Here is a 22,971-nt window from a genome sequence, read left to right on the forward strand (position 1 = left end):
TCGTGTGCAGAGCACCTGCAGGCCTGGAAGAGATGGAAATAAAGCCAAGACTCCCAACCCACTGGGGTTTGGGTACCACATGTAATCTCTAGTGAGGATCTAAGAGTCTGTGTGACTCCACCAAAAGCTCCCCTTCAGCAATTCAGGTACTTAAATGAGCTGCAGCAATTCGTTTCTGTAAACCTGGATCCCCAGTCATCACCAGCTCCTTGCTGCAACACGTTCCCCATCCTCTCCCACCCCAGGAAAGCCACTGGAGTTCCAAGGGGAGCATGTGGCTGGAGACCTCTGCCAGGGAGCCATGCAGGGGCTTGGTTGTTTTGTTTGGGTTTTTTGTGTGTGTCCTCTTACTATGAGAGCTATCAGATGAAATAAAGGATCCTAAGGGACAACTCAGTGAGTAAGGGATGTGTGATCACTGGTGTCCTACATCAACTTAGGAAACTATAGGATGAGGCAAGTCTTTTCACTTTGGCCGCTGCTGTCAGTGGTGGGAGTGAAAAGACATTAATTATTGCTCATCTACAGCTCACGTTTTGTTCGTCAACAGGTGAGCAAACTATCCGCAAAGCCTGCTCGCATGCTAGCAGCTACGGGTGCGACACAACCTTGTCACTTACAGGTTAAATACTAATTAATATTAATAGAGAGAGCCGGGCGAGCAGGGCTCCTTGCAGGCGATTCACCATGGCGGCACAAACAGGGCAACGCTTCTGTGTGAGGTGGCTCCCAGCTGTGTGGAAGACAAAGAGATTATCGAGGTTTAAAAAAAAAGAACACCAAACAAACCACAAATTCAGCAATGTGTGACCGGCCTGGGCAGGGTGAGAGGCTGCCGAAGAAAGGCGCGGGGATCTCGCACCAAGGGCAGGGGTCCTCCTGCCCCGCCGCCGCCTCCGCGCCCACGGAGCCCCCGCCGCCGCTGAGGGCTCGTCGTGGTCCCGCCGCCCTCCCGCAAATCGGGACGGGACCCGCCCGTCCCCCGGGCCCGCAGGGCGGTGGTGGGGGCGGCCGCAGGCAGCCGGAGGCGGGACGGCTCCTCCCCGGCGGGGCGGACTGAGGAGAAGCGCGGCGGTGAGGCGGGAACGGGCTGAGGGGGAGCGGGCGGTGAGGCGGGAGGGGGCCGGGCTGAGGGGGCCGGGCGGACGGAGGGCGGAGCTGGGCCGGTCTGAGGGTGCCGAGCTGAAGGAGGACGGAGCGGGGCCGGACTGAGGGAGGACAGGGTCGGGCTGGGCTGTGGGGGCCGGGTTGAGGGAGGACGGAGCCGGGCCGGGTGAGGTGGGACCGGCCCCGTCGAGGCAGCATGTCGGGAGCGGCGAGGACGGCCATCTGCCTGCTGCGCTGCGATCTGCGCGCCCACGATAACCAGGTAGGGCCCGGCCGGCGCCCCCCCGGTATTTCTTTAGAGATAACCCCGCTCCCGGGTAGGCTGGGGAGAGATGTGCGCTGCATCCCGCCCCCGAGAGCTGCCACGGCCCTCTCTGTGTTTCCAGGTGCTCCACTGGGCTCAGGGCAACGCGGATTTCATTATTCCCCTCTACTGCTTCGACCCACGGCACTACCTGGGCACCCACTGCTACGGCTTCCCGAAGATGGGGCCCCATCGGCTCAGGTTTTTGCTGGAAAGTGTGAAGGATCTAAGGGAAACGCTCAAGAAAAAAGGAAGGTAATTGAGAAAGCATGGTGCAAATAACATATCTATCTTTTTTTTCTTTCTCTTTTTCAACACATATTTGTGCTGTGAGTCAAATCATGTCAGATGCTCTGGGCTCTGATGATGACTCACTGGAGAGCCACAGCTAGATACAGGAAGGTCCCATACGTAACCCCTGTTCATATCACCTGCTGTGGCATCTGCAAGGGAGCAGAGAGCCCTCCAGGCTGTGTGCCATGCAGGGTTTTGCTTTCTTGAACTCAGATATCACAGATGGGCGTCAGCCTTGAGCTCTGCCTGGAGTCCTGATGATTGGAGATGTGAACGACAGTCTTCCGAGATGTAGGCAATGACAATAGCCACTGTGCCATCTATCCTTCCTTGTCCCTAGCGAGTTTGCCCTAGGAGTTGGATTAAGACATGGATCCTGACTTGTGAGACGGGGGTTAAGGTTGTTCATGCCCTGTCCCACTAAACCCAATCTTTGTGGTAGGCTACACTGGGAAGGGGGTCTTCAGGGATTTCTCCTTCATTATGCCTTTAGAAATCATAACTGGGGTAGACCAGGGCCTGAAAGTCTACATGCTGAAGAATCCCGTTACCAGATAACATCTGTCTTTGCTCAGCAGAAGATGCATCAGCCATCTCCCTGAGCAGCATAACAGTGGTAGTAGAAGCAAGAGGAATGGCTCTGGGTTTGCAGTGCAGCATGGACCGTGCAGGTGATGAATGTTATAGGAGAGCTGAAAGGATTGATCAGTGGGTGGGTATCTGCACCCACACCCTGCAGTGAACAGATTCAGAGCTGCTTGGATGCTGCTGTGCTGTGGCTGATGAGAGATCGGTCTTCTGCAGTGAGAGATGTGTGGTTGTGAAGAGCCATGCTAAAACCTAGGCTCCATTTCCACAACCATGAAGTATCTTCTTAATCCAGTGGTAGACAGAAATCTCCACATCCAATCTGTGGTATTCCCTGTGGGCAGCTTGGTCTCCACTTTTCTGTGGGAAGTGAGAGGAACAGCTCTCTCAGCTACTAGCACCCCTTGCTCCTGCCCTTGTCAGACCCAGCCCATCTTTGAAGAAACATCTCAGTTATGCTTTAAATTATTCTGGCAAAAACACTGTATTGCCCCTTGAAGAAAGTCTTCTCCAGCACAAGCCTCTGTTAGATGACACAGTAGTGTGTGTGTGTGTGAGAGAGAGAGACTGATAGAGGGACAGTCACATATGAGGCTCCTCACAGAACTCCGCACACACCTCTGACCAGCTTTCTCACCACAGCTTCTCTCTTGGTCTGGTGCCCTGGGTACACAGCTGGGCAGTTGGTGAGACTGCAAGGTGGGAGGGAAGGTTTGTTGACTCTGTTACAAACACAGAGCATTCAGAGGAAAGAATTCCACTGAATACTCCCACATGAAAGTGGAGAGGGGTCTGCCCACAGACCACCACTACCTGTGAAGGGGATTGAAAGAGGACTTGGTTCTTGAATCTCAGCCTCAGTGTGTGAGGATGAACAGATCTGACAGATTTACTTTTAGGTAACAGCCTGGCTTTCTGCCCAGTCATCTTTTCTAAGGCATCCGGGGTGGCAGGAATGTATTTGACACAAACTCAGCCCCAGAGGCTTACAGACTGTTCAGTGGGTCCTAAAAAATGTAGGCTAGTCAAATCCTGTCTGTCTGCCTCCACATGCTGCCTGTGCTCTGTAGAGAACTAGTAGATGGTGCCTGGGCCAGAACTAGGGCTTCTGTACACATAAATGAGAATAACATCAAACCTAATTCAGGCCAATGTTTTGTGTTTGCAGTACCCTCGTTGTGAGGAAGGGGAAGCCGGAAGATGTGGTCCGTGATCTCATTTCTCAGTTGGGCTCTGTCAGTGCTTTGGCTTTCCATGAAGAGGTAAGGGAAATATTTGAGTGACATTGTTAAAAGATAAAATTAGGTTGTGGAAGTTTCTTCAGTAATCAAATGATGATGCAGATCCTGTCTGTTCAGAGCCTTGCTTGTCTGTGGGATTGTTAAGCTTGGGGAAACTGGCTAGCTCCTGGGATGGGGATGGTGTAGGTGTCTGGGTGGGAGCCCTTGCTGGATGACAGCAGCTATTTGTGATTGATCACTTGTAAGTGCTGTGTCTTGAGGAAGAGGAGTTTCTGTCAACTGGCATTTTAGGTCAGGTGAGCCCATTTCTCCTCCTGTTTGCATCAAGCTGCCTTTTCCTGGTGCCTTCCTTGCACAGGGAGCTATCTGCCAGGGGGCATATTATATCCAGTGTAGGAAAGGCCCACGGTGAGTTGGCAGCACCCATACTTAGGCTGTTTCCCACCAGTGTGTTGAAGAAAGGAACACGAGTCTGGTCCTCCACTGACGATGGGGTTGGCATGTCACTAACCTGTCTTCACTGAGCTGACTAAGTGGTTTGATCCAGAGCCTGCTGAATTCAATGGAGGGCTCTGGATCCAAACCACTGGTCCTGGAGGCTTTGTGTACACACACACACATACATATATACGTACATAGGTGCACTCAGTATTAGCAGAGTCTGGACCTCAGAACTGTCTAATGCAGGAATCACTCTGTAACCTGCGCTGCAGGTATGCCTGCTGACGGGCCTTGTAACTTGACAACTGACACATCCCATAGTGCCTTAATCCATGCAGAACAATTACAGAGGATCAGACAAAAGGCCTCATCTAACTCCATAGCCTTTTTCATGACAGTGACCAATAACAGATGCCCAGGGAAGCCCACAGGAGCAGGACAAATCTGTAAGATATTTCACTTGAATACTTTCGCAGCCTCCAAGAATCTGTGGCTCAAGGACTTCTTGAAACAGCAATGCTATCCTGATACTCAATAACCCTTGGTGGATTTCTTTTACATGTACCTGTCCAGTCCATGAAAACCTAAAAGATGTGCAACATCCTACATCAAGTAGTTCCTTACTCTGGCATTGGCACTACTAACGGAGAGTGAAAACAGTTGTTGGGTTTGGCAGGGGGAAAATACTCAGAGATTGATTGTGTGCACCTCTCTCTAAAGGGATGAAGCTAAATGGGGTGATGAGGGGAGAGGGCAAGACCAGGGACAAGGGTCTGTGTGTGTGTGTGAGCTGAGGCCGTGCATTTTGTTCTCCCTAGGCCACGCAGGAGGAGCTGGATGTGGAGAAGGGGCTGTGCCAGGTGTGTAGTCAGCACGGGGTGAAGATCCAGACATTTTGGGCATCCACGCTGTATCATCGGGATGACCTTCCCTTCAGGCCTATTTCCAGGTGGGCTGCTCCACAGTATCACTCACTCCTCCAATGTCCCATTTGTTTCCCACTCCCCTGAACTGGTCAGGAGGGATCTTGGTCATCTGGTCCCACAGGGAAGGGACCCGTTAGCCCATCTGCATTTATGGAACGGTGCTGTCATGCTCATACACATCAAGGGGAAGGGGCACATTCATCTCTCTGTACTAGTAGGATTTACACTCCAATATGCATAAAACTGAGGGGTTTGTCTGGCCGTTTATGGAGGGACTGATTTCTCTTTGCCCTTCCACCAGCATGATTTGGATACTCAGTCTGCAGTGCCCAGAGTCCTTGTGAAGTTGGACTGGATTGCTCCATTACCCCTTCTGGCTAAATGCAGCTGCTTGTGACAGTAGCCCTTTGTGTGTTGACTTGTCATGGCTCCCTCAATAGTCACCTGAAGGTGTAGTTGATGGAGTTGAGTGATTCATGGTATCTTATAGAAAACGTATAAAATAGGGCTGAAGAGTCAGGCCATAAAAATGTCTGTTTCTTTCCATTGACGGAAAAGGCAGCAGGAGGTTGCAAATTTTTACACTGAGGCCAGCCTTGTGGGTAATCAGAAGTTAGGTGAGATAAATCTGACCCTCATGGATTGCCCCATCAGGACACACCTTAAATTGAAAAGGCACCATTTGCATCAGAAGCAGAAAGAAATTGGCTGAAGGACCGAAGTTCTGATTGCTGCTAGCCGCAGGGGCATCTACCTCTATTGTGCCAGGGAATGTAAAAACATGCATCAAAAATGAGCACTCTGCCCTCAGGACACTGCAGCCTGGAAAGCTAACCCTCCCTCTGCGGAAGCTGTGTGGCGCTGTGGAGGGGCCAGGGTAGCCATCCCCGGAGATCTGACAGCACTATAATCTGTGCAGGTTGCCCGATGTCTACACTCATTTCCGAAAAGCGGTGGAATCTGAGGCGCGGGTCCGGCCAACCCTGCGAATGGCAGATCAGCTAAAGCCTCTGGCTCCAGGGGTGGAAGAAGGGTGTATCCCTACAATGGAGGATTTGGGACAGAAGGGTAAGAAAACTTAATTTGTCAGTTGCTCCCTTGAAATTCTACTTAGAGGTGTCTCTTACTGAGAATCAAAACATGGAGGCCTACCAAAGGCAGTGGTTGTCCTTCAAGCTGTAACTACCCTCCGTTCACTTGTACAGTGAATGAAGATAAATTCCCTGCCTGGAGGAGCTGCCCTGCAGATGGTAGAAAACATCCTCTTAGTCAGTAATTTTTAATATGTTTGATGTGGCCCTTGTTTTAAAGGAAGAGCAGGGCACAATCTTTTATGTCCCCAAAGCAGACATCCCTACTGCTGAACATCCCTAGATTTTAGGCTCCCTACCTTTTGAGGTGCTTTCCAAGGGGGTAACAAGGTGATGGTTTTTTCTGTGGCAGACGCTGTGACTGATCCACGAACAGCCTTCCCCTGCAGTGGAGGAGAGACCCAGGCTTTAATGAGACTGCAGTATTATTTTTGGGACACGGTAACTCATACATTTCCTTGTCTACATCCTCCCCCTTGTACATACGGCTGTGCAAGTGGGTGAGGCTGCAATTTCACTTCCTAATGATATTTCCTTAGTGCCTGTATAACACTTTACAAAGGAGGGTATTAGCATTATTTCAGTTTTTCAGAGAGACAAACTAAATCAAAAAGAAGTCATCCAGGAAATGGGAATGTAAGCCAAATACTTAGGAACCTAGTTTAGTGGCCATCCCTCTTAAGACTTTTCTTCCATCAGCTTTTGGGAATTAGGACAATTTTTTTAGCTCCTTTACCTTAATTTTTCCCTTTTTACTCTCCGGTCCCACGTCATCAGCAATGTAGTTCCTCCATTTTGAAGGAGTGAAAAGTGGTTTGAAGGGCTGCAATTGCAATTGGGGTGAGCTGCTGACTCAACTGACCCAAGCTGCTGGCCACAGTTAAAAATAGTAGGAGGTTCCCAGTAGTCTGGTTTAAAAACTTGCAGACAATAATTACAGCTACTTCTTGCTCCCTCGCTTTGGTGGAGTGAAGCTGCTGCTGGCTGCATTTTGTCTGTGCATCCTGACCGTATTTGAACTTCTGAGGAACTGCCTTACATTTGTCTTGTGTGAATTCAGATGTATGCTGATTTCCAACAGCATCAGACCCCACACAGCTTTGTGGATAAAGGGGGTAGCATCTCTCCAGCTGAGACGGGTTAAGAAGTGTGCTGTGTCCAGTGCATCTACTGGGACAGCCCCCAGGGGATTCTTTCCTTTCTGCCATGCTTCAGAAGTTCCTGCATTCCCTTGCTGTTGGGGAGCATTGTCGCGGTTTAACCCCAGTGGGCAGCTCAGCCCTATGCAGCTGCTCCCTCACTCCCTGCCAGTAAAAGGGAAAAGTGAGGAAACTTGGGGGTTAAGATAAAGAGAGTTTAATAGGTAAAGCAAAAGCCATGTGCACAAACAAAGGAAAATAAGGAATTCTTTCACTACTTCCCATCAGTGGGCAGATGCTCAGCCATCTCCAGGAAAGCAGGGCTCCATCACACTTCACTTGGGAAGACAAACGCCATAACTCCCAACATTTCCCCCTTTCCTCTTTCTTCACCAGCTTTTATCCCTGAGCATGACATCATACGGTGTGGGGTATCCCTTTGGTCAGTTTGGGTCGTCTGTCCCGGCTGTGCCCCCTCCCAGCTTCTTGTGCACCCCCAGCCTGCTCGCTGCTGGGGCAGTCTGGGGAGCAGAAAAGGCCCTGAGGCAGTGTATGCTCAGCAATACCTAAAACACTGGTGTGTTATTTTAGATTCATCACAAATCTAAAACATAGCACCACACAAAGCTACTATAAAGAAAATTAACTCTATCCCAGCCAAAACCAGTACAAGAATGTATAGTTTCTACCCTTGGTCAAGCATTAACACAATCAGTGCTGGAAAAATGCAAATTTTGTCTTCCCCAGTGAGCCAGAGCAGCCCTTTAGCAGTTGTAACCTGTGCAGGTCAGGGGATCAAGGAGAGATCAGGCTTCCCTATGCCCTCTACATTGTCAATGGAGTGCCCAGAAAATGGAAGATCTGCACCCTGCTGTAAATATGGGATGGCCCAGAGGTAACAGTGATCAGGATTCCTGCAGCTGAGTGCTGGGTGCTGCCAGACACTGTGGTTCTCAAACTTGAACAAGAAGCAAATGGACAAGGGAAGTCCGCCAGTCCCACTGGTGCTTTTAAGTGGATTATTGATCCAGAGTCAGGCGAGTGTGGGCAGGGAGCAGCACAGCCAGGTTCGTAGTGCTTCCAGAAAGAAAAGTGCTGCAGGCTGAAGCGGGGAGCATAGCTTGTGACGTGCGTCCCAGAGCTATAATGAAAACTGCTGGCCTGATTAATTCTTGTGCACTGGAGGCAGTAATTTGGCAGCTCTGTAATCCTTGCAGGCAGCCATGAGAGGGAGCTCAGCCCTGCCAGATTGCCCTGGCTCCAGTATGAAAGAAAACATATTTAGCAGGTTGCATGTAAAGTATTAAACCCTTTTGTTCGTTTGCTCATGCAGAACCTGGTTGCATCCTACAAGGAGACTCGGAATGGACTGGTGGGAATGGATTACTCAACCAAATTTGCACCATGGTAAAGATTTTTGTTGGGAGACTGGAAGCTCCTTCTTTACTCCCATCCCAAACTGATGTTACCTGTCTACTGAGTGCTCACTGGGCATGGGTAGGGGTTTAGGTGTGATTCCTTTTGCCCTTTTTGTTGGGGTACAGCAGCCTCAGAGCTGCTCTTTATTGCACTTCCAGGTAGCGGTTCCCTGGGAACATTCCTGCCATCAGGAATTGCTGAAGTGTAGCAGTACTGTGCCAAGAGCCCAGTGTGCTGGGAGCAGCGATGTGGACAGGGCACTGAAGAGACGCCCCACTTGTCTTTGACTTTGTGCTGGTTTGTGTTTCGGGGTGGTTGAGAGCAGCCAGGGAAGAAGCATAGCTTTAGCATGTTGACAGGGCTGTAGCAGAACTTGATCCAGTCCTGGTTTGCTGAATACTGTGGGGCAAGTCACCTCACCTGACAGCCAGACGGCCATTCTGTTTTTCTGTGGGGTGAAGAGACGCTTCTGATTATTCCTATTGCAAAAGGACCTTTTGTTTAGGTAAATATGATTACTTCTAATTAGGGGGCTTAGTCTCCTGTGCTGGAAGAGGCAGAGTTAATTCCAGACTCAAACTGCAGCAGCAGAACCCAGTTCAGCCTAATGCTGAGAACATCTGAAGTGTTTTCATGACAGATTTGCAATATGAAATAATTTTCTAAGGCTGTTACAGGTCAGGATTTCTTATTTTCAACTGGCTTTGTGCTTTAATGGTTGCAGTGGATGGCTCCACCTGGTGGCACTTTGGGATCCCAGGACCACTGGCACTGCAGAAGTTCTTTATTTGTGGCCTCCACTAGAGTTTTTCCAAGCTGGCCATTTGCCCAGAGCAGGCAGTCCTGATCTCCCTGCCCCAAAGTGTTCCTCTGTTAGATAATCAAAATCAGCCCGGTTCAGACTGCGGCCAGTCATTCACATTCATACCCACCATTTGTAAGTGTTAGACCTGGTCAACAATTGAGCAAAAACTCTTCAGAGCCTTTCTTCCTGTTTTCCAATATTCATCAGAACATCAAATGTTTCCATGAGTCCTAGTGGGAAATTGCAGTAAAATACATTTCTAGGAAGATCAGGGTAAAAATTGTTCCTTATCATTCTTTGTGATGGGGTTGGAGTCAACAAGCTCTTTCCTGTCTTGCACAGCACTGATTTGGAACAAAGGGAGAGAGCCCAGTGGGTTGAAATGCCAGAGCTGAGTTTGATTCCCTAGTTTTCCTGCCCTGCCTGAGATTTTCAGCAAGTCACTTGCCTTCTGTGGTTATTCAAATGAGACGTTAAGGTACTGCAGGAAAAGGAGCCCTGGGCATATGATAAATAGGTCTGTAGTAAAAGGAGGACTGTTGAAGAGCTAGGACAGTTGATGTAGAGGCTGACGCTTGAGATCCATTTCTGGGTTTGTTATTGGTGCGTTAGGTCACCAGCTGAGCAAGGTCTTTTAGGCAAAACTTGTAAAACTTGTGTAAAATGATTTATCTCAATAGGTTGGAGACTCCTGTAACAGTCATGTGTTGGGAAGGGGAGGATTTTGATTCTCAGATTGAAGAGTTGCAAAGAAGTCATACAACTTGACTAAAGCCATTTGGGAAGTCAGTGGCAGAACTGCAAACCATGCAAAAGTTTTCAGACAACAGCTCTAGACACGAAGCTGCCCCTCTGCTCCCTACACGCAGACATCAAGCTGTCAGTCCTTCATTGCAGTCAGGACATCATTCTTCTGATTTCAGGCTGGCGCTGGGCTGCATTTCACCTCGATACATCTATGAGCAGATCCAGAAGTATGAAAAAGAGAGAACGGCAAATCAGAGCACATACTGGTATGTCCCTGAACAATCACTGTGGCTTGTTTTCTCTGAAAAGGGAACTGGCATCTCATGCACAGGAGAGAGTGATTTGTTCACTTTCTTCTTAACTAATGTTTGTTTTTCCCGTGCCTGCTGTCTGGTTCCTCTGGGTTGCATTGCAGTTCAGTTTCAGTATGGATTTATTAGTCTGCCTTTGACATCCAGAGGCTTTAGGCACTTTATAAGTAAAGATTATTAATGCTAGTTGTCATTATTATTGCTGGGAAGTAGTGGTTTGTGATTTTTAGAACTGATCTCTGTAAATCTGCACCATCCCTCTCTGTATCGTTATTACGGGCTAGATGAGAAGGAAGAACTATTTACAAATAAAAGCCAGAGGGTTTCTCACGCCAAGGATATGAGCTGGGTTTCACCCAAAAGGCTCCACGGCTGTGCGACTTGTACAAATTACATGGTGACTGAGGTCAGTGTATCCATCCCTGGGCTGACCTTGAACTTGCTCATGCACCCTGATCTGCCCATGCACTGTCCATTAGAGCCTGGTATGGAGCTCTTACGGAGAAGCAGGTTCACGTTAGGGCCTGGCCTAACACTAGACCTGGATGGGAAAAAGCCCAAACCAGAAAGTCCGTGCAAACTGTAGAGCTTTATTTTCGTATTAGTTTGTTACATTTGCAACGTGTCAAACAGCGCAATGGTTGGTGAAGAACAGGCAGAACATTGCCAACAATTCCGGCCAAAATACTCAATTTCATTAAAATTCAAATGACAGGTAAAATATTGACCTTTTACCTGTTGAAGTATATGTTTGAGTTTTTTTCTTCAAAGCCAATTAAGAGAGGGAAGATTTCAAGAAATTAACATATCAATGTTTTTCTGTCTAACAGTCAGCCAGCCTGCCTGCAGCTGGAGTGACAGGGTGATCTGAGCATTTTAAAGTGATAAATAATTATAAAAAACATCAGCTAAGCAGAATATTTCCAATGTATCAGAGAGCTGAAGCAGGTCTCAGAGGCTGAGTTACCATCAATTTATAAGAAGCTCTTTTTAAATAAAAGTTTTCGTATAAAACTATTTTCTGTGGGCCTAGTACCTGATCTCATGAGCTAGACCACTGTAAACCCGATTTTGAAAGGTGCTTTTAAGTCCCTAACAATGCAAAGCTTCTAGGAATGTGCTGACATGCTTGCTCATGCGGAAGTGTGAAGCTGAATCAGGTCCTCGCCCTGCTCTTTGGCGAATTACATCCCAGTAGGGACAGATGAGAAACAGGTTTCCCGAAATTCGGCTCCTGCACTGGAGTTAAGGAAAGCTTCCCAAGTGATTCATGCAAAGTTTGCTTTCACTGTAGTCATCCAGGTGCAAGCTAGATAAGTAGGCTTGGGGCAAGAACTGGTGTCGTGGGAAGGTACGTGAAATTGCTCATTGTGAATAAACCTCACGGTGTTAATGACAGGTGCTATGGATGCAAAATCCTAATTCAGTAATATATCTGACGCACAGTGAAATACGGACATGACTTTGTGTTTTAGGGTCCTGTTTGAACTGCTGTGGCGGGATTACTTTCGATTTGTGGCCCTGAAGTATGGCAAAAGGATTTTCTCATTAAGAGGTGTGTATGGATCACCATATTTGGAGAGGAAAGGTACAGTCTTACAACAGGCGAAGTAAGAGAAAAGGCTGTTGGCATTGTGTTGTACAAATGTTCTTCTCATAGCACCTGTGTCACCACCCTGGGATGTTGCTGGTGACTTAGTATTAACACAGAAGTGCTTCAACACCACGGTGCTGGATACGGTGTAGACACTGAGGCTTTTGCTCCAAATCTGATTAGATATGGGGAGTATTATTAACACATCAGTGGGAAACAGCAGCACAATAAGAGTAAAGATGCTGTTTCCGGAGACACTCCACCTTTGGAGAGAATCCAGGCTTCGGGCTTGCCCGGGTTCACCAGAGAATCTGAGACAGAGCAGGAACTGACCCAGCAGTGTCAATCCCAAGACACCAGATATTCTTTCTGCCTTGCACTATACAGGAATCAGAGTGAGATTCAGCTCCAGACCCAGTCACTTACGTGCAGGTGTCTACACCTGAAACAGGGGTCTGAACTCTCAGTACAGCAACAAATACCCACATAGTCAGGAAACCCTGCAGCTGATGCCTGTGCTGGGTGAGCTGTTCTCCATGTGATGCAGCTGCCCATACCTCAGTGTACAGCACTGATTTAGATGCAGTCTAGGGCAGTCTGCCTGGCATCCAGCTGTGGCTGGAGCCCATCTCCCTCAGGGCCTGTGTCACATCTGCCAGGCCAATGTGGCTGTTTCCGATGCCCTCTGGCATCTCGGATGGCGCTAGATGCTGGTAGTGGGCCTAAACTTATGTGTCTGGAGCGAGAGCTGACTCGTCCCCGCTGCGTCCATTCCACCGTACAGAGGAACGGACACCTGCAAACATAAAGGCATCCCCCTCATCTGTTCTCACCCCACTGCAGGAGCAAAGTGTTACCGGGGGCCGCCAGGTAATTCTGGTTTCAGTGTCTGCTACAGAAACAGATTTCACATAAACATTGTCCTGGAATAAAATTAAAAGAGAAAATATTAGGTTGTGCCAGGGCACATCTCTGGCCACTTGTGACGTCTAAGTCATTTTTAAGTTAAAAAAAAAAAAAAAGAGCGAACACCAACAAAACAAATAATCAAAATCCATTAGAGCTTGAGCATTCTTCCTGTGCACGAGACACCCCTTTGCCACCCTTGAAAGAAGGAACAGATCATCTCTAAAGCTTTGCAGAAGGAACGTGGCTTGTTTGTAATACCACTGAGAGGGCTAGCTTCATCCTTATGTCTTGTGCCAAGGTGCCTTTGGCTGTCATTGTTTTATTAATAACTGCCTGCGTCAGCATTTGTCTTCATTAGCAGTTCATTTTTTTTCCTCAATAGGCCTTCAAAGTAAAGAAGTCCCCTGGAAGAAGGACCTTCAGCTCTTTGACTGTTGGAAAGGTCAGTAGAAACCACAGGTTTGGCTAAGTGTGCTTTTGGTTTCCGCGTGTTTGCATGCTAACATGTGCCCTAACGCTAACTCCGATTTACTTAGGGGAACCGTCAGCACGATCAGGCCCCGTCATTTAAACTGTTACCACCAAACACGAGTCCAGTCGCTGGGTTCGGTGTGAGTGCAGGATACTTGGCTTCCCTTCCGAGGCTGAGCACCATACAGGAGCAGGCCCACAGGTTGTCATGAATGGCCAGGCTCTGACTGGCTGCTCCATGCTTTGTGAGATGTACTGCAGCTAGATTTTCCTGCCCAGGTGGACCTGTTAGTGCCTTCTGTTTAGTCACCCAGAGGTTGACTACCCCTTGTTATCAATGCTAAATTGTTCTTCCAGTTAGTTTTGGTTAGAAGGTTAAAACAGCCTTAGAATAAATCACATCTTCCGTTATGCCACAGCCTTGTAATATACTTGCTTTTCTTTAGCTTTTATAACCTTGTTGTCACATGAGTAGCAAGCGTTATATCTCAAAATTTGGAGGGACTAACAGATTAAAGTATCAGAATCAGTGAAATACACACCTATATATCTTTCTTCACATTAATGCCACGTGTGTCCATTTGCACACAGATGCAATAAATCTTTTCCTTAACAATAGACGAGGCTGTTTACTTTTCAGGTGCTAACGCTTGGGGACTTGTCCAATACGACCCTCTGTGCTATTAGTCCCCTGTCAAGAATCTTTCTGTTCTTGGCCCATCTCACTGTTATGTGTGTGTTTATTTTGCTCTGCAAAATTCCCTGCAACCCACCTGATTGTTTTTCCAGTCTGATATTTTTCTGTGCCTTGTTTTTTTTTTCTTGCCAAATATTCTCCTCATTTTAATTTTCAGTATCATTTCCCATTTAATTTCTAGTGGATCTTAGTGGCTGCACACCACCTAAACCTCACTGAAATCTCTCCCTCCTGCTGTACGCTGGCACTGTCTTACCTGCTTGGACGGCTGTGAATGCATGAACACAGGTTGGTTCCTGAGTGCCCAAAAATGTCATCGTGTCCCAGCGCTGTCTTTTGTCTCTGCAGAGGGCAAAACAGGGGTTCCTTTTGTCGATGCCAACATGCGAGAGCTGGCTGCGACCGGCTTCATGTCTAACAGAGGGCGGCAGAATGTCGCCAGCTTTCTCACCAAGGACCTGGGTCTGGACTGGAGGATGGGGGCAGAATGGTTCGAATACCTGCTGGTAAGACTGAACCCTTTGTGCACCTGGAGTTGTTTGTGCCCCTTGCCTTGAGCGACAGACAGGGGGACAGCTCTGCCTAGTGAAGGATACAGAAGATGATCTGTAATTTTCAGGCTGATATAAGTGCATGTATATACTGCTTGCATGGTATGTACTTCCCAAAGCTCACATAAGAAAATGGCCATCAACCAAGATGTAGTTAGGAGGTTTGCAATTATAGTTTTGATCCTCCATGTAGGGTTTTAGCCAGAGATCTGTCACAGTCGAGAAAATTTTCAAATGTAAATTATGTTAACAGTGCTCTGATCTGCTCACCCCAAAGGCTGGGGAGGAGGACAGCCCAGAAATAGAACATAAAAAGAAATGTGTTCTGGCCGCTGAAGCCAGTGTTGGCACAGCACCTTTGCATTGATCGCTGTGGACAGGGATCTCATCTAGCCAAGAACAGGCGAGTATGGACAATAGCTGGATCAGCTTCCAGAGAGCTCCACCCCAGCTGGAGTCATCCTTCACTCTGGTGAGTCACAGGCCTCTCTGCCAACTGGAGGACCAATTTGTTTCTCTTATGCCAATTAGCAGCCGTGCAAACACAGTTCGATAGCTGGGTTGCTGCTCCATCCTCTGTTCTCATAGCTTCTCCCTAGGCAGGCCTGAACAGGCCGGCAGTCCCCAGTGCAGAGGTGTGGGCTCTGTCCCTCTGTACATCTCTGCATCTTCGCTTGGTTGCCATTATCTCTCGTGGTACCAATGGAGCTGGTTGGACTAGATGATCTCCAGAGGTCCCTTCCAACCCTACGATTCTGTGCTTCTGTGAGAGGCGGTCAGTACCACCATTTTGAATGGTGAAAACTGAGGGTGAGGAGGTGATAATCTGCATTTGTTCTTCACCAGACTGAACGGTACAGACCAAAAAAGAATAATACCAGCCTCACATTAAAGATCTTGTCTGTAGGATACAAGAGGCTATTGGTAATGAGGAAACTTTCTACTCCCTATGATGGCAGGAGATACAGAGAAAGCCCAGTTGCCTCATCATTATCTGCAATTAAAAGAGCCTTTTTTATGAATAATTTTTTTTTGAGCTTCCTTGGAGCTGGGCTCTGACATGGCTTTGGCTGCAGAGATCTGCAGGAAGATGGGGGTGCTCTTCCCATTGCTGCAACTCACACCAGTGCTGTGAGCAGTAGGCTTGCACAGCAACACAGCGCAGGACTTCTGCAGGATCCTCCAGAAGGCGGTGTTGGTAGCTCCATGCAGTGACGCTTTTCCAGATGAGAGCGAGAGCCCCCAGCACATGGCACCAGAGAACTTATATCTGAAAAGTGGTGGCCTTATCCTTCATACCCTGACTGGAATTTGGGGTGGAAAATCTTACCTCGAGTGCACTTCTTTTGCAGTTTCTATGGGTGGTATAAGATAGCTGATACCCTGCATGCCCTAAGCTTTGTAGGAGTGCGTTGTCAAGCAGGGGCTGCATTTCTAACTCCTGTAGGCTGAGTGCATTGTATGTGACACACAGTGGTCCTCCAGAACAATGGGCCACTTCACAAATGTGCAGACACATCTGTGCATGCCTGTCCTTCAGAGTGAGCCGCTAGGACTGATTTGAATGGCTTTTGATGGCATCTGTCAGCTATGGCTTTCAGAGCAGTTGCAAAGGTGACTTCATTTCACGGAGAGGGCAGCTTGCTTCACGTACAGGCAGGCCTCGTGCTTAGAGTCACCAGCTGATGAAGAGCTGGGAGTCAGGAATTGAGGCTTTGCTCTGATGGGCGTGCAGCCTTGCCTTCCTCAGGTAGGAGCTTGGTTCACTTTGCAGTCAGATCCAGAGGGCCGTGGAAGATTCCAGGTCCTGTTCTCCAAGTGAGGAAGACCTGGAAGGTCTCACATTGGAAAGGTGCTCCCTGGGTTTCTTACCTTTATTCATATGGCATGAATGTTACCAGCCTTGCTGGAAGCAGGATTTGGCACTCTGCACGAGCCCTTTCAGCTCGGGAAGCTGCAGATGCTGACTGCCGCTGTAGGTTGGCATGGCACAGGCTGATCCTTCTGTCCTCCTGTCCCTTCCTTTCAGCTTGTGTCACACTGATGTATTGCTAGACAGCTCTGTTACTTTAAGCTGGTGGCGTCCCCAGAGTAACATATAGGAGACATCGGTTTGATGGGGGAGAATGGTAAAGGCCAGTACAGAACTGAAACTGGTCTCACTTCCTTCCAAAAAGGGAAAACAATGCATTTTCCATCTCAGATACATCCACCAAAGGCCCACCAGGTGTTTAAGCGTGCCTGTGAAGAAGTGTTTGCCATCCACAAAAGACAGGCAGGGAGACTAAGGCAAGCTCTCTGCATCTTGCTAAAGGCAGGGAAAAGGACGGATCCCTCTGGTGTCCTCAAGAGAGAGTATCTCAGCCATGATTTCATTCACAGGGTCAGGCCCCAGGGAAAGGGAGAGCAACAAACAGAGAGAATGCCAGGAAGGGGCAAGGCTGAGGGGGAAATGAGCCTGCCTCCTCCAGTCCCCCTTGGATTTGCCCTCACCTCCAGCACACGCTTTCCTGCATGTTAATTGCACAATCAGGCCTCCGATGGCATCTTTCTTCCCCTCCTTATCTCGCCAACTGCAGGAAGTGCTGCTGGGAAGGGGAAGCCTGGCTATTGATCACCCTGTCCCCAGCTCTCGGCTGGCTTTGCACAGAAAGGGGAAGGGAACTGGGCAGAGCCTGCTCCCCTGTGTCTTCTGCCATCTGGGCGCGTTGAGGTCCCCACTTTAAGAGGTTTTGTAAACATCACTGTGTGGAACAGTTGATGCCGCAGCTGGACTGAGGGGAGATCAGCACTGAACCTGCTTAGTGATGTGTTTTTGCAAACTCTGCCGCAGCTGCCAGCGCTACGCTTTCGCAATGCGAACACCTCTCCTAGGAACGCGCAGAGATCCCACGCCCTGTTCACTATCGCTGCCACTCCCCTCCTGAGCCGGGTCTGAATTGCCCTGCAACTGGAAAGCTTCCGATGCTGGATTTAAGCCACCCTGCCCAGCTGAAGAGCACTCAGACTGGACCATGTTCTGCTCTTGTTTGTGCCTGTTTCAGGAGCCTTGCTCCATTGCACATAAGCATCCTTGAGAGCTTTTTATTTGCTTAGACGTACAATAGCTTGATGATGTGCAGCCTGCTGAGTACATCATGAGAGCTCTAGTGTTTCCCGTAGTAAAGCACCTCTCTATGCCAAGTCCCTGTGAGTCGAGGTTTATCACCTGATGAAGGTCAAGTACAGCAGGGAAAAAACTGCAGTGTTTGTATCTATTGCATCTGCATATACTCGGTGTGGTCATGTACAGGCTGAGTTAGATTTTTCTCCAATCTGCCTAATACGATCTGCAGAGATGATTTTGTTAGTCTGTGGTCTCTGGGTAACTGGTCAGGAAGAATTTTCTCTCGTATTTGAAATGTACTGTGCTACTGTTTGGAATACGAATACTCAAAAGCTAGGGCTAGTTGTTATGAAGTCTGCCAGATGATGGCAGAAAGAGAAAGATTTTTTAAAAAAAGGGAAACTGAGAAAGAGAGGGACTTTGGTTGGAGTTTTACCTGTCTCATTGACCTAAGGCCCACAAAGCGCAGTAGCCTGGGAAGCTGGTCCCAGCTGTACAATACAGCCATGCAGCACGGTCCTCTTCTGAGCCAGATGGGAGAACTCTGACTACTCCAGTGTGGCCAGACTCATTCCCATGCAAGGAATTCTCCCCTCGAGATACGGGCCAGCCCAGCTCTTTTTACTGTTTCCTTCCTCTCTTCTCAAGGTGGATTACGATGTTTGTAGCAATTACGGCAACTGGTTATACAGCGCTGGTATTGGCAACGACCCACGGGACAACAGGAAGTTTAACATGATTAAACAAGGCCTGGATTACGATGGCAATGTAAGTCTTGTTTGCCTGTCTTATAAAGAAGAGTGCAGCAAAGCACATGTGATAGTTTCAGGGAGCAGAGGAGATCAATCTGCTGTGTGGATACTGCTGCAAAAACACTTCTGCGATCTCCTTGCCAACAGTCAGGCAGGTTCCTCGTTGTTGTACAGGAAGATCTGACGTTTACAATCTGCTGCTCTCCCCAAAGAGGCTGGTGCTCTGTACGCCCTCCCTGCCCTGCCCATGGTCTGTGTGTTTAGTGTTTCATCACCGTTTCTTCCGGGTAACAGCCACATCCCGTCCGTATCTCACATTTCCTTGGGCGCAGAGCAGCTTGTCGGAGAACTCGAAAGTGACAGGAGAGACTGAGCTGCTCACGTGGTGCCTCGGGAGGTCCTGGAGAGTAGATTAAACCTGTGACTCCTCTGATTGTCCTCTGTAAGTGGTGGGAGCAGCTAAATCGCCCTTTCCATGTGCTTAGCCAGTGTTCACATGCCAAATTACCTGTTTCCCCCCTATTCCTTAGCTTCATGGCAAGCCGCAGTGTTGCCTTTCAGCACAGTAGCTGGCAGGACTTAGCAAGGAGTCGGAAATTAGTCCTAGTAGGGGACACAGCAGTAGAGTTAGTGGGAGATTTGGGGGCAGGGGGGTTCATCTTGCCCAGCACAGAGGTGGGTGTGCAGCTGACCGAGGAACCCTAGTTTCCTTTACAGTCACTGGAAAGAAAAAGGGACTTCTTGGGAGTGACTTCATCTCACTATGTCCTAAATAGGGCAGGTGAACTGTACCAGAAAAGCACCTCTGCCTCCCCTTGCTGCCTGCAGAGTGAGCCTGGGAGAGGAGCTCCAGTATCTATGTCTCTGTGTTTAAGCGCTAATTCTCAGCAGAGGGTTTAGCGGGAGGGGCCGAGACTCGGCAGAGGTAACTGATGCTGCAGTACAGCAGCTGCTTTACCTGGAAATCAGGCTTCTTCCTTTCATGTTAAGACAGACCCTTGCTGGGAAGCACTTACAGATTGTTACTGAATGGATGCTGTCCTCCTGGTTCTGTTTGCAGGGGGATTATGTCCGGCTGTGGCTCCCAGAACTACAGGGCATAAAGGGTGCAGATATTCACACCCCTTGGGCACTGAACGGTGCTGCGCTCTCCCAGGCCGGAGTAACTCTAGGCGAGACCTACCCACAGCCAGTTGTGACAGCGCCGGAGTGGAGCCGACACATCAACCAGAGGCCTGTGCGTACTGGGAAGGTTCGGATGCAGTGGGAGGGCTTTGGGCATTTGCTCTGTGTGTAGGTGTGGCTGTGAATTCTGCTCTCCTTTCTCAGGTATAAAGGGAAAAAATAGCTTTAATGCAAAGTCTCGTTAGCTCACAGCAGAGGGTGGTCCAGCTCTGCCCAGGAACTGTGCAGCCAGGGTTATTTAGCTGTGTCTGTCCTACTAGAGTAAATCGGTCTGAGGCACAAGCCCAAGTACCAATCTCCTGTCATCTGGACAGTTACATTATTAGTGTATTCCCCAGCAATATTTTTGCCAGGGACAACCAGCACCTTCCAGAACCTCGTCCAAGCACAGTTTGAGGGTACCACGTGCTAAGGACTGTCACAAAATACAGTCTTGACAAAGCCACCCTACAGCATATGGACATAAACTGTGCCAGGCCAGTTGGCTTTAGGGCTGAAGAACAAACCCGTGCATGTTTTGCTTACTGTTTTATGGGTAGCTCTTCTTAGTCAGGTTTTTTCCTTCTGGATATACATAGTTCCAGATATGAGTGGAGGGATGGGGTATCTCTGAAGGCCTCCACTGACCTAACCACCCCCTGATGCAGATGGACAGAAAGGAGGCAAAGTTGATGCTCAGTTTCCACTCTGTTCATGAGGTGGAGACTCTTGCCGTGCTTGAATGCATCCAAACTGGAGTCAGCAAGACAAGTTAACATGGGGACTGGCCCTTGCACTTTGTTTTTTGGGTGTATCTCCTCCTTTAGAATGGGGAAGGATTAAGATGTGGATCCTGCAACATGTCAAGCCTTGCATCTACTGACTGGGCTGATGTTCTTGGAGGAGATGGGCATGGAAGGAAACTGCTCTGTAGGTCTGGGTGCAGTCAGTAGTGATGGAGCTGGAAGGGACGAAAGAAATGTTTGTGACCAGTAGTTGCGTATTTCAAGGAGTTTTCAGAATTCTGTCTCCCCCCATGCATCCTCCCTGCCTCCTCCCAAGTGAGGATACTTTGTGGAGCCTCAAATTTAGTTGTCATATGATGTTTGAGGAAGAATGAAGCACATTTTGGGTTTTAATCCCAACGTGCAGTACCACATTTCTCAGGCCGGATTCCTCCACCATGAGTGGGAAGTTTTGTGGCCATGCTGTTGAAGGGCCTGGATTATTACCCTTCTGCTTAGAAGTGCATCAGAGATCAGAGAAAGGACATTTTTCTGCATGTCGAGGCTCCTTTGTGATCAGATTCACTCTACGGCATCAGTAAATATCTCACTGTTCATTTTTCACTTGCAGCAGGGACAAAGTCCCCACCCCAGGGGCAGGAGGGGACCGGCACACACGCCAACGCAGCACAAAGACAGAGGGATAGATTTTTACTTCTCTCACAAGAAAGATGTACGATGAAGCCATCCGGGTGTGTGCTGGAGGAGCGCTCGGTGGGAGCTTGTGCTGCTGAAGATGTCAGGATAACGGTTAATCTCCTTTAGCTGAGCCAATGATACAAGTCTGGCCACCACAAAATAACTAGGATCTGCCTCTCTGGTGTTCTCGGGGACAGGAACTGGACGTGGATACTCGGAGGCTGTGAACTAGCACCAATTGCGGTGATGGGATCTTGTGTTTTCACTTTGGTGCTTGGGCTGGTGCCGTGAGCTCGCAAGAACTTCGTGTGTCGCCCTCCAGGAGCGACTGCCCTTCAGTGTGGAGCATCTGACTCCCGTGGGCAGGGTGTCACTCTCAACCCTGTAAAGTCCTTCTCTTGAAAGGGACTGTCTAACTCATGGTAATTAACGAAAATGGCATGGCCTTTCTGTTTGGAGGAGGTGTGGCTGCTTTCCCAGTGCCTCTTGCTTTGCGCTGGTGCTTAAAGCTGTCACAGCTAAATTTCTGCCTCTTTACAGATGGTTTGTGTGGCAGGTGTTCAGTCTCAACTCTTTCTAGTGAACTTTCTTATGCTAATTGTTCATGTTTTAAAGCTTTAAAACTACCGATCATTGCTCAATTAAAAGTTTTGCTACCGGAATATTTTCCCTTCCTCATTTCCACAGAGATCCAGAAACAGTGAGACTTCAGAGGATGTTCTTTTACTCTGGCTCCTCCAGTACTTTGGAGAAGCCCTGAGTCCCCTTGAAAACTGCCCTGGAGTCCTTGCAGTACCCAGGTGGCTTTTGGTACCAGCCTGGCAGCTGGAAACTGTTCAGTTCATTGCTGAGAACTGTGCTTTGTACTCGCTCAAAAACGGTTCCCCATCTGTTTTAAGTATTTTGGTTTTATGCAGAATGTTGTACATGCTGGAAGAGTTTGGGAATTTGGAGATAGCCATATTTGTGCTGTCGTGGAGCACTGTCACCTGATAGAGAGCCAGGTTTGAACCCCTCAATCCCAAAAGCAGTAGATGGAACATGGCTCTGAAGTTATTACCACGAGGGATCCATTTGGGCCTCTTCCAGAAAGAATACTACCTTACAGCGGCCTTCCAGTACTTAAAGGGGCCGACAGGAAAGATGGGGACAGACTTTTTAGCAGGGCCTGTTGCGACAGGACCGAGGGTCAATGGTTTTAAACTAAAAGAGGAGAGATTCTGACTAGAGATAAGGAAGAACTTTTTTACAATGAGGGTGTGAAACACTGGCCCCAGTTGCCCAGAGAGGTGGTGGATGCCCCATCCCTGGAAACATCCAAGGTCAGGCTGGACGGGGCTCTGAGCAGCCTGGTCTAGTGGAAGATGTCCCTGCCCATGGCAGGGGGGTTGGACTAGATGACTTTAAAGGTCCCTTCCAACCCAAACTATTCTGTGATTCTGTAATTCTTTTAAATTTCTTTTAACGGTAGGTAGGTTCAGGACTGGACTGAGACAAGAACTGACGTGGAACACAAAAGCAAGTTCTTCTATGAAAAGGAAACAAATCAAGTGATTTTGAACATGTGCCCTGTCGGAGCCACGGTAATAACCCTCCTGTTGTGTTAGGGGGCTGGACAGGAATGTAGCCATCACGGGGTTACTGGGGGGGACACAGAGGAAAGCAGCTTTAGGGACAGCACTGTCCCCTCTGTGGCAGGAGTGACCCCCAGCCCGGTCCCGGCTCGGGGCTGCCCCGGGCCCCGTTCGGGAGGGAGCGGTTCCGAGGGACGGGGCGGTGAACCGGCGCCGTTCGCCTCCCGTGGGGCCCGTCGAACAACCGGTCCCCGCGAACCACCCTGGCGGCGGAGGCGGGGGCGGGCAGAGCCCGGGGGCGGGCGGCGGCGAGGCG

General features: G+C 48.9%; 1 protein-coding gene across 2 annotated transcripts; it reads left to right on the forward strand.

Annotated features, from left to right (window-relative positions):
• Positions 1–1,139: 1,139 nt before the first annotated feature.
• Positions 1,140–21,741, forward strand: LOC141738590 (cryptochrome DASH-like). 2 transcript variants are annotated; one of them, XR_012585418.1, is made up of 14 exons: positions 1,140–1,369; positions 1,494–1,666; positions 3,462–3,555; positions 4,794–4,924; positions 5,821–5,969; positions 6,345–6,433; positions 8,465–8,538; positions 10,279–10,368; positions 11,889–11,968; positions 13,299–13,358; positions 14,433–14,590; positions 18,390–18,935; positions 19,554–19,730; positions 21,014–21,739. XR_012585418.1 is itself a non-coding variant. In XM_074574016.1 (14 exons), the coding sequence occupies exons 1-14, from the start codon at positions 1,304–1,306 to the stop codon at positions 21,122–21,124; spliced, it is 1,572 nt and encodes a 523-aa protein (XP_074430117.1). In that variant the 5' UTR covers positions 1,140–1,303; the 3' UTR covers positions 21,125–21,741. The 2 variants fall into 2 exon arrangements, 1 of the variants encoding a protein (XP_074430117.1); XM_074574016.1 differs by having other exon boundaries at positions 18,390–18,509; positions 21,014–21,741.
• Positions 21,742–22,971: the final 1,230 nt, after the last annotated feature.

Source organism: Larus michahellis, chromosome 2, assembly GCF_964199755.1.
Source record: "Larus michahellis chromosome 2, bLarMic1.1, whole genome shotgun sequence".
In the NCBI taxonomy this organism is placed as follows: domain Eukaryota; kingdom Metazoa; phylum Chordata; class Aves; order Charadriiformes; family Laridae; genus Larus; species Larus michahellis.

What these genes read in the sequence shown, in the direction of transcription:
- LOC141738590 (XM_074574016.1), top strand. Translation starts at nt 1,304, where the DNA reads ATGTCGGGAGCGGCGAGGACGGCCATCTGCCTGCTGCGCTGCGATCTG. An exon ending in TGCGCGCCCACGATAACCAG is followed by an intron (nt 1,370 to 1,493) that starts GTAGGGCCCGGC and finishes CTGTGTTTCCAG; the next exon opens with GTGCTCCACTGGGCTCAGGG. An exon ending in ACGCTCAAGAAAAAAGGAAG is followed by an intron (nt 1,667 to 3,461) that starts GTAATTGAGAAA and finishes TTGTGTTTGCAG; the next exon opens with TACCCTCGTTGTGAGGAAGG.